At 37.3% G+C, this 11,923-nt stretch overlaps 1 protein-coding gene across 1 annotated transcript; it reads left to right on the forward strand.

The window, feature by feature from the left end:
• Positions 1–5,645: 5,645 nt before the first annotated feature.
• On the forward strand, positions 5,646–10,614 carry LOC132561103 (uncharacterized). Its single transcript, XM_060225834.1, has 3 exons — positions 5,646–7,781; positions 8,106–8,399; positions 9,929–10,614. Exons 1-3 carry the CDS (start codon positions 6,185–6,187, stop codon positions 10,246–10,248), a joined length of 2,211 nt encoding a protein of 736 aa, XP_060081817.1. The 5' UTR covers positions 5,646–6,184; the 3' UTR covers positions 10,249–10,614.
• The last annotated feature ends 1,309 nt before the right edge of the window (positions 10,615–11,923 follow it).

The raw sequence follows: 11,923 nt of genomic DNA on the forward strand, positions 1-11,923 counted from the left end.
TCAGATGGGCAGAGACCAAAAGAGAAAATATTGCAAATTCTGATAAAAATCCTTCGGTATTGGAATGATCGAATTTTGTCCAAATTTGTCTTTTAAGCATGAGTAAGGTCAGCACAGTATTGTTGGTGCATCTCACCTCCTTGAGGCAGAACTGTGGAGCCTCATAGAGGAAATACACAATGTAGATATAAAATACCTTTAGTATTAATGAAGCAATTCTACCAACTCAAACCAGGTGGGCAATACAGGCCTCATGCTCCTCAGAACAATAAAAGGGATATTCCCGAAACTTCAAAAATCACTTTTAGGGTGTGAAGACCTTTCTGACATTTTCTTTTTTGCTCCGGTTAATGTAATAATTTTACATAAGCGTTACAACTGCCACACTTAGTGTAATAAAAAATTGTGTTATTTTGACATTATCGGTGTACTTCAAAACGGCAATGTGATATTATATGAGCCTATTTAGTAAAGGGCGTATTTATACTTTTTACATCTCAGCACGATGTGCTGTTTAAAATGTTGCCATCGGCCATTTTGAATTTCCACATTTTGACCTTTCACTTTAATACACCTTGCACTCGTTTACAATGTGTCTAATACATCATACATTAACGTGGTATTATGAGTAATTTAGCCAGAGTGAATTAATCGTTCTTAAAAGGAATCGGCACCTCACTCTTTACACAGGTAATGCTATAGGTATCGATCTCTTTAGAACAATTAGAGAAATACATTTTACCTGTCAACATGTTTTTTTCCATAAAATAACTTGAGCCAAACAATGACACCTCGCCATGCTGCAAATAATATTTTGGGGAAAATGTGTTTCTTGTTTTATTTGTGTTTTGTATCCGAGTCAATGCTTCACAGACGTGACATGTAAAGTCATTCCTTGTCTAATGAATCATCTTCTATCTCCATGTTACAGTTAAAATTTTGAAAAAGGAAACCCTTCTGTCTTAATGCGACCAGATATTCAAGAAAAGGTTAAGTTCCGATTAATTATACTCCCTAGATTATCCGCAAAAGGAAACAGTCTGGAAAGGGAGTTGTGCTTCGCGCAACACAAAAATACAGGTACCATTCGACATTTCAGAGAAACTGTGTTGCCTGTCTATTTTAGATGAAATAATTGTTATTTCCGGTGCGTGCACCACGACTCACGTGACTGGTGAATCAGGAGGTTACCAAATCAAATCTTACATTCCACACGAATGAGCTCTTATCAGTAAGTACGTACTCACTGACATGTGCTTATTGAAAATAAATCTAAATAAAGCTGTTCGCTGTGTAAAACAGTGATTAAAAAGATCTGTATAGTTTTATCCTAACATTCATATATCTACATTAATAACCCTCTGTGTATTTTAAATGTCTGTTTAAAGCACGCGCATTAAAAGGCATAGGATACATGTTCTTACACATCGTTGAACTTCTACGCAAACATCATTGTTCCATTGATATCAAGTGCTCAAAGAATCCAAAGTCCAAATATAAAATCTCAGTCTTGTCTAGAGAAAGAAGAAATGTACCGTTTTTAGCCAATACGTAAACAAACGTAGTTGCCAAAGACGCTTTAAGTCCTTTCATCTCTGAATCTAAATACACGGAGCCCGACATTTCCCTGAAGTATCCGTGGGCTACACAAAGAGTTTTGATCGAGAATTCGTCATCAGACAGTGGGATTTTCTAATCCGTCCGTCCGGCCGTCCGTCCTGTTTCTGCTTATTCCGAATAACTCTTGACCAGTTCAGTTGGGGTACTCATTGCGCATGTGACATATTGAGCACCACCGAGTATATCCAAGATGACTACAATATATTTCGATATTAAAGTTAGTTTTAAATTTATTATTCCCGAAACTCTATAGAAAGGATTGACTTTCTAGCTGTGGGTGTCTTATTTGATTTACCTCTGTTAGATATTCAATATGGCTGCAAGCAGCCAATTTAGATTTTGACCATTTTTTAAAAATACAATCTTTGAAATAGAAACCGAGAAGCCATCTTGATTGTTTACTGGAGATAAAGGCCCAAGGCCACTTTGATTTTGAAAATAGACTTCTAAGTTTGTTATTACAAATTCTATTCATCGCCATTCTAGTTCTTAGGTTTGACATTTACATTTCAAAGAAAATTTTCAACCGCGTCAACAGGGATTTTTGAACTGGTATACGTACTGCACAAATTATTTTTTACGTAAATGTACATAAAATATTTATAATGATTTAAAGATCATCAATTGGTGGGCGCCATCTTGAATCTCATTTACCCGAAGCGTTTATTCACGTGGAATGTATAAACACGTTTTCATCATATACCTAATAGTGAAACAGGTCCTCATTCCCACCAAATCCAGCAAAGTATGACGCGATCTCATTGCCAGTTTTGATCTCATCAAGCAGAACAATGATGATAGGTCATGTGTCACAAGCTTTGTTTCACCAGTGGCGCAGTGGATATCTTACGAAGTACAAGGCAAGACACAGATCGCAATTAAATATTAATATGATTTATTTTACAGTCATTGTGAAACAAGATTTGAGCTTATCTCAATCACTCTTAATTGCCCTGATGAAAACACACAAAAGGTCTTGCAGCGAGAGGAAACCGAATACCCCCATACCTTTTAAAGTTTGCCCCGGGAATCGAACATCGGGCACCTACGTGAAAGGCGAGAGCGTTACCACTGCGCTACCCGACCACTATATCGACAGATTGCAATTGTTTTACAGCTGTGAAACAATCGCAAGACTATAGTTCATTATAAAACCGCTTGATTACATAGAGAAATACCAATATCTTGTTGCGTTGTCTCAGATAGTACAGGTTGTTAACAAACTGGTAACCTAAATATAGGTATACAGGTATTGGAACAAAAATCATAATGTCATTTCGAAATTTTGAATTAAACGCCTTTTGCCATTAAATCACGTCGAGTTCATTCAAATTCAAAGATAGTGTTTCAATGACCTATCCCGTTAAGAGTTTACCACTAGGTCTGCTGAGATGCTCACTCCCCGGGATTTGTAACCCGACCCCTGTGTTGGAGGTAACGAAACCTTCACTATCTCGTGTAGTGCTCCCCTAGTAAGGGATGCTGTAACATACGGTCTGTCTATCATCTCCAATACCTTGAAATCCCGCTCGATTTCAACGTACTGACAGCGAACTTACTAGAGTTTATATGACAGACAGCAAACCGATGATCAGGTAAACGAATTCACCAGCAAGATATTAAGAATGAGCAAAAACAATATTTTTGGATAAGAGCGTTGAATGTATGATCTTAAAGAACTTATTTTATTTTCATAATCATTTTTTTCGTTATATTTTTTCCATCAAACGGTTATTTTAGTTCATGTTTGAACAATGTAAACCTTATTTTGACAAATGATTCATAAACTTTAATGAGCGGTGAGAATAAAGAGATGGTATTAAGTGAGTGTCAAACATTGCACCTACTAATATGTTAAACGCATATAAATCAAGTTTATATTTATGCGTAAACGGTCAGCTGGGCCATGTTTTCCCGCGTGCCGTCTCGGTGCACGAGAGCTGCGATCGTCTGCTCAAACTCTAAAACTATCAACAGAGTAATACTGACACGACAGCATCCGAGGAAACAAGAAAATGGGGATGATTTCCTCCGAAAATGTTATGGTTTCACGGTCCAATGCTGTGGTCATTTGGTTAGGATTCCGTTCGTGCTACAGGAACCATCACAGTTAATCGTCAGGTAAATATGACAGATTGCCTTCCATTAATTCTAGAGAGAATTGATTATAATTCGGAACCTTGTACAGATTAAAAGTAAAATATACTGTGTAATAGAGCTTTGGTATGTGAATTTAAGGTATGTAATAATAAAACCCTGTTTTCTCTATGGGGACAGAGAACATCACATGCCGTGTTCCTCTGTTCCCTTCTGGACTTCAGTGTTGCTAGTTCAATTAGATGTTGGACAAGTAAACTAATATCTGTTTATCTGTCGGTTGATGTTCCAGTGTTAGCCCATATTTGAGACCGTTTCTGTTTTATTTATTTTGGGTACATCAACACTCTTTTTTCATTTTAATTGCGGTGTATAAAATCGGCAAACGATAGCATTAGTCCAACATAGCAGTAAAATATCACAAACACTCCCGATATATATTGTTATAACACATGTATGAACTGTAATTATTTGAAGATTCATATGGTGTTGTCATAACTGCGTGACGGTACATGCATTGTGTTATCACTGCAGAAAAAAAATGAAAATGGTATTTTTAACGAATGTTTGCAAAGTATCCAAGTCATGTGATAACCAGGGTTATGGAACGTGAGTGATCATTTCAAATGAGATCAACACTTGTCAAGAAATGATCGAAGCTCAGAAGCCGTTGGGTATATTGAAAAAAAGTCGTGCACTTAATGCAATGCATGTACAATGTACGTGTTTTACAAGTGAAAAGCCTTAAAGTTCCAATACAAGCTATAGATATCCCACTTTTTCTAGTTTAATGGGCGTTTAATATCCTTGTAAACATTACACACAAGCCTGGCACGTATGTTTGATGTATTGCCTTGCTTCCGTACATGTTATCAATTCGCTCCGTGTTAAATTTCCTCGCGGATCCGATAAACTTTGTGAAGAAAGCCTAGTTAGTTTATTAGTTTTAATTCAGTGTGCTGATGTTCCACATTTTGTTCTACAGTAAATCATTCCCGCCTGTTGGACAACAAATATTATCCTTTTTTAATCTTGTAGCAGTTTTCTCTTCTTTTTTGAAAATTTGTACCAAAATATACAGCAGGTTTGTATTTTTCACGAAAATCCCTCAGATTTTTTTTTTCGTTTCCGCGGTTTTATTTCCGTCTTCTAAAATAACGAAAAATAGATTTTCGTTCTGGCAGGTATAGACCTTAGATCTTTAAAAATAACAAGAGTGGTGTTTAATTTTAAATGGTGAATGACTCAACCAGCCAATCCAGTGAAAGATGACAAGACATCCATCAGGGCGATCCACTATCTCCCCCTCTGTCGTGATAAATCCCCCCGAACTTCCCCCCACCAACCTCCTTCACCGTCGTACCGTGTTTCACATCTCTAATCGTTTCACAACATGTAGTAGGTGGTATTCATATACAAACAGCTAAGCGAAGACGGGGTAGCATTTGGCTAGTAATGGACAGTGATACCAATATGCAAATGAGATATTATCGGCCTCCTGTATACACAATACGGGGTATAAGGCTCAGTGTGTACTAGCCATGTAAACAAGGAGCAATCCAATCTTACAGTAATTTCTGTTCGTCATATGGCATATTCAGTAGACTACTTAAATAGTTCCAATAGATTTATTTTTACATGAACAGTATCAATTCGCTTAGTGTCGTAAAACTCAATCTGTATTTAACTCTTATTCAATTTCTGATTCTTGAAAATCGACTCATTCGAATGGTTTTTTCATTATAATTTTTTAAAATTATTTTATTAAAGTTACGATCAAACTTATTTGCTCGATAAGACTTAGTCAAGCTATGTATACATGATATTTCAGCGTTTTTTTTTGCTGCTAATCCATGAATCTGAAATCTTAAGTAACATAATATTCACATTTTACTTCCATAGGAGATGCTATCCCTTCCAAACTCACTTTACAGAAGTGTTGGCGCTGAAATGAAGATGGTGATATGGTGATAAAATTCTTATAGAAAAAAAAACCTCACACACACAGAAAAGGTCAAGGACGACGAACGGGATTATCATCTGCACGAGCTAGTGGAATTAAGGAAGTACACTGTACCATAACCAGCACCGATAAAGAAGGATGCATATCTAGCAGTTACTATGTGGTGCGTGTATTCACATTAAGACTGGCCTTTTTCTAACACTTCCCTACACGTTGTGAAGTAGATTACGTATGCGTAAGAGAAGTACGAATTATTTGAAACCAAATGAAAAATGTAAATGTGAATTAGCAGTTACTTTATCCAAATACAAAATTGCAATGGTTAGAACAGTTTTCGTTAGATGTCGGGGAAATCTCATATAATGTGAATTGTATTCTTGTGTAGAGTTTACGACGTGGGTATGAATCTTCTATGTACGAGGAGAAAGACTATTTACTGCAACATTCAACGCATCGTTAGGTTAACACTTGTGTGAATTCACTGTTTCGGCCAATATTTCCAAAATGGTGTCTGCAGTCCAACTCTGTGTGATCTTCTGGACGATTTATGTGACAAAATGTCTCCCAGCAGAAGAAAACGACACGAGCAATGCCGTTACGCCTGCTGCGAGTGGTCCATTTGATGAGGCGCTTGTGACATCGATCTTGAAAATTGTCGATGTGAAGTTCGAATCGATAAGTACCCGAATTGGGTCGATGGAGAGAGCCATGAACAGTCTTCAGTATTACAACCTTCGTCAATTCCGAGTTGTTAATACTCACTTGAGGGCACTGGATACTATCATGCAGGCAACACACTCCCAGATGGGTGAAATAGATATCGACAGCAAGGAGACTAAAATCTCCATCGATATGCTAAAAAAAGAACTGAAAAATATGGAAAAAGTGCAAAATGCTATGTTCGATTCCATGGAAATAAATTTCGAAAAACTTGAGTTTGGTACAGGAGAAAAATTTGCCTCTTTACACGAATCAATTGATCTCATGTTAAACTCAACATTACAAATGGTCGACAAAGCTCATGAGGATTCAAAACTGCCTCCACTAATCGAGAGCTTGTCAACTGTCCTGAACGAATCTGACAAGATAACAAATGACAGACTTACAAGTCTGGAAGAAAAAGTGGATAGTTACCACAATGTAACGATGTCGAAACTGGAAGGTGTCGAGGTTGGAATCGTCAATTCAACTAACAATAAAACAGAGGAGCGCTCGCTTTTAGAGACATTGATCGATCTCAATGATAATGTACTTCGATCGATCGATTTTTATCGACATACGGGTGATCTGGTGGAAAGAATCGTGGGAGCCACTGAAACGGTAGCAGACGAACAAGACACAATACGCTCGGATCTGAGACTGTTTCTTGAAGTTCAGACAAACAACACTGTTTGTAACCGTAAGCAGGAAGAAGTCGATCAGCCAGTAGACTCGAACGAACTGCCTAACGTAATCATGACCGATAGTAATTTACATAGATGTGAAATGACGTTTGATGAATTGAACGAAATGGCAGATATATTTAGAAATAGCACGCACTTAACCGATCTCTGGACAGAAATGGCCCAGATGAATCAGTTCACGTTGCGCTCTACTGTTATGGATCTTATGGCTGAAGTTGCCAAATTGCATGAAATTCACGAAAAAGTTACCATGGTTTCTGAACAGACGACAACGACAGCGCCAAATCTCTTCACGGGTCTAATGGAGTTTGATCTTGAGAGTATTTCTAACAACACAAAAGCTGTATACCAGATTGTTGAAGCTGTGGCCTCCAATACAGGATGGATACCGTACATATTCCACAATCTACAGTTTGTAGAAAGTCAGGTGAATGAAACTGTAAAGAACTACAAAAATATTCTCCAAAAACAGGAAACTTTGTTCGAGATCTTGCGGTCACATGATAGAACCGAAGCCCTCACGGGGCGTCCTGCCATGACACGAGGATTGGACACCACAGTACCTGTCTCTCCGAATCAAACTGGTGTGATCAGTGACGGGAACACTACTTATCTCGATAAACTTAACATCATCTACAGAACAAATGTGAAAATGCATCGCCTGATCCCCGCCTTAACTAGGTTACTTGGAGAACCAGGTTAGTGTTGGATGAGAAGATTATAATATACACACAATTTTATCTATTTGTACTAAAGCGGGAATTCAAATCACAGTATACATGGAAATCTCTAGAAATGCTAAATATCAACTATCGAAGCAAAACTAAATTCAAAACATCTCTTAATTTATAGCTTCAGATTTTTTATAAAAGATATTTTCGTTGATAAATCTCTAAAACTTATTTCGACGAGTTCTGGTTGTCCTATAAATCGATTTACGTTATTAATTTGAAAATCACAATATATTTTCGATAATAATTGGAAATGAATGTAATGTGTTTAATTACCTTGACACATTGCAGAACCATTTATAACCCTTGTGGATGGCAGGAACGAAAACGAGGGTCGAGTTGAAATTTATAGAAATGGTCGGTGGGGAACGCTTTGTAAGGATATCGATCATGTGGAAGCAAGCTATATATGTCGTCACCTTGGTTACCTGGGTGGTATATCCGCCGGAAGTGGATTTTATGGTGCAGGAATTGGCGTTTTTTGGAAGCTCAATATGACGTGTTTGTCGACAAGGCGATGTGAAGTGGCTAGTAGTGTTGAGGCAAACCTCTGTAGTCATGATGACGATGCTTCCATCATATGTGGTATGTATTCTCTCCTTGCCTGAAATCTGAAATTATCAGGGTTTACCTACCTATGTTAAACAGGGTTTACCTGCAAGAAATCATCAAGATTTTTCCATCTGAAATCAAGGTTTAGAGATTATCAAGGTTTACCTGCCTGAAATTGTAAAGGTTAACATGAGATTACAAGGTCAGTGAGATTGTACAGATTTACACGAGATGACAAGGTCATTGAGAATGTATAGATTTACATAGGATGACAAGGTCATTGGGAATGTATAGATTTACATGAGATGTCAAGGTCAGTGAGTTTGTAAAGGTTAACATGAGATAACGAGGTCAGTGAGATTGTACAGATTTACATGGAATGACAAGATCAGTGAGATTGTATAGATTTACATAGGATGACAAGGTCATTGGGAATGTATAGATTTACATTAGATGTCAAGGTCAGTGAGATTGTATAGATATATACGAAATGACAAGGTCAGTGAGATTGTATAGATTTACATGATGTGACAAGGTCAGTGAGATTGTATATATTTACACGAGATGACAAGGTCACTGAGATTGTATAGATTTACATAATGTGACAAGGTCAGTGAGATTGTATAGATTTACATCAGATGACAAGGTCAGTGAGATTGTATATATTTACATGAGATGACAAGGTCAGTGAGATTATATAGATTTACATGAGATGTCAAGGTCAGTGAGATTGTATAGATTTACATTAGATGACAAGGTCAGTGAGATTGTATAGATTTACATGAGATGTCAAGGTCAGTGAGATTGTATAGGTTTACACGAGATGACAAGGTCAGTGAGATTATATAGATTTACACGAGATGACAAGGTCAGTGAGATTGTATAGATTTACATTAGATGACAAGGTCAGTGAGATTGTATAGGTTTACATTAGATGACAAGGTCAGTGAGATTGTATATGTTTACATTAGATGACAAGGTCAGTGAGATTGTATATGTTTACATTAGATGACAAGGTCAGTGAGATTGTACAGGTTTACATAGGTTGACAAGGTCATAATATGCCTATCATTAGAGCTCCTTTGTTCATGGTGAAGACCAAAACTATGTAAATTGCCCGGAGGTTTTACTCAATGAAGGTAAGTCGTTCGAGTGAAATGGGTATTGGGAAGAAGAGACGACGCTAACGTCCATTTTATTGTCAGGGTCATAATGATAAGATGGATATATGTAGGATGACAGAGTGTTCCAGGTATTACATCTTGTTGGATTCGGAACGTACAACCTCTTCCTATTGCCATACATGGTGAGTTTAGATACGTGATATATTTCTTGTCACTCAGTAAAGATAGAACAATGAAATGTTTGTAAGAATGTGTATTTTATGCTGCTTTCGGGCCTATGTTTCTCGGTCAAAGTTCACATTTAAAGACGAGGAAGCTGAAGGTCCCAGCTGCTGTTACTTTTCGGAAAGCACATTCCATCACTTTGGCGATTCTGGGGAAATGAGGTGGTGGAGATTAAGACAAATCATTACCTTATACTTCTTTGTCTTCACACAGATCACATGGTGAGACTGGACGCGGACAATAGGAAGAGAAGGTCAGTAGGATACCTTAGCATTCATCATCGTGGTAACTGGCTCAATATTTGTGCAGATAACTGGACAACACAAAATGCGGACGTGGCGTGTCGACAACTCGGACACAAAAGTGGAATTATAAAACCGACAGCAGATGACCCAAAGACAGTTGAAGTTGATAATCTATGGTTGCGTAATATCACATGTTCTGGAAGTGAAATGCGATTGGACGCATGTGAACACGTGATATGGTCACGTGGCTGTGAATCTAACACACCTGTTCGTATATCATGTACATAGTATGGCAGATCTCGGACAACGTTAGATGTGTATTGTATGTGGTAATGACCACTTGCCTTCCTGGCTAAACATGATTTGGACAGATATTCGCACTAATCTACCAGAATGATTACTGGTTAAACATCTCTGGAACAAGCTGATTTTTTTTTTTTTTTTGTATAAAATATTTTCTTGACGAACTCGTCCTTCCATTGTTCGTGTGACACGTTATATGAACGTTGTATATCATCGCAATAATCAAATATGTTGACTGTGAATGTTGCGAGGGAAGTGTGAAGACACAAACAACTTAATGTTTTGAACCTAACTTTCATCGGAAAGAACACACACATTATTTGTCTGAAATAAATTATCACGTCGACACTGTGTAGTGTTAGGGAAATTATGTATGTGTATGTGCTTGTAGAAGTTGGATTATCGGCACTCAGTGTTAATGTATACTTGGTAGGCTGGTACATACTCCGGCGTAACGCCTGACGTTACGAAACCTATTTTGACAGGATTCACGGTGTTTCTAGGACTGTCATAATTATAACATCTCAAGATTTTACTCTTCCGTAAGATTACAATTCTTACGATTGTTTTAACATGTTAGGAATAGTTAGACGAGAGGATATTAAATGTTTTCCCGTTTGATATTATGTATGTTTCATGAGAATGTAAATACCGAGTCCTACTTTAAAACTATAGCAGGGTATTAGATTGTAAATACCACGTCCTTCTTTAACACTATATAGCATGGTGTTATATTGTAAATACCGCGTCCTACTTTAACATTATAGCAGTGTGTTATATTGTAAATACCGCGTCCTACTTTAACACTATAGCAGTCTTAGATTGTAAATACCGCGTCCTACTTTAACACTAATGCAGTGTGTTGTTAATACCGCATCCTACTTAAACACAATAGCAGTGTGTTAGATTGAAAATACCGCGTCCAACTTAAACACTATAGCAATGTGTTAGATTGTAAATACCGTGTCCTACTAAAACACTATAGCAGTGTTTTAATACCGCTTCCTACTTTAACACTATAGCAGTGTGTTAGATTGTAAATACTGCGTCCTACTTTAACACTATAGCAGTGTGTTAGAATGTAAATACCTCGTCCTTCTTTAACACTATAGCAGTGTGTTAGATGGTAAACAATGCGTCCTACTTTACACTATAGCAGTGTGTTAGATTGTAAATACTGCGTCCTACTTTGACACTATAGCAGTGTGTTAGATTGTAAATACCGCGTCCTACTTTAACACTGTAGCAGTTTTTTTTATTGTAAATATCGGGTCCTACTTTAAAAACATAGCAGTGTGTTAGATTGTAAATACCGCGTCCTACTTTAACACTATATCAGTGTCAGATTGTAAATACCGCGTCCTACTTTAACACTACAGCAGTGTGTTAGATTGTAAATACCTGGTCCTACTTGAACACTATATCAGTGTGTTAGATAGTAAATACCGCTTCCTACTTTAACACTATAGCAATGTGTTAGATTGTAAATACTGCGTCTTACTTTTACACTATAGCAGTGTGTTAGATTGTAAATACTGCGTCTTACTTTAACACAATAGCAGTGTGTTAGATTGTAAATACCGGGTCCTACTTTAACACAATAGCAGTGTGTTAGATTGTAAATGCCGCGTCCTACTTTAACACAATAGCAGTGTGTTAG

This window comes from Ylistrum balloti, unplaced genomic scaffold, assembly GCF_031769215.1.
Source record: "Ylistrum balloti isolate Yb309-2 unplaced genomic scaffold, AGI_CSIRO_Ybal_v1 Utg371146, whole genome shotgun sequence".
Classification (NCBI taxonomy): Eukaryota; Metazoa; Mollusca; class Bivalvia; order Pectinida; family Pectinidae; genus Ylistrum; species Ylistrum balloti.

What these genes read in the sequence shown, in the direction of transcription:
- LOC132561103 (XM_060225834.1), top strand. Translation starts at nt 6,185, where the DNA reads ATGGTGTCTGCAGTCCAACTCTGTGTGATCTTCTGGACGATTTATGTG. An exon ending in TAGGTTACTTGGAGAACCAG is followed by an intron (nt 7,782 to 8,105) that starts GTTAGTGTTGGA and finishes GACACATTGCAG; the next exon opens with AACCATTTATAACCCTTGTG. An exon ending in CGATGCTTCCATCATATGTG is followed by an intron (nt 8,400 to 9,928) that starts GTATGTATTCTC and finishes GTCTTCACACAG; the next exon opens with ATCACATGGTGAGACTGGAC.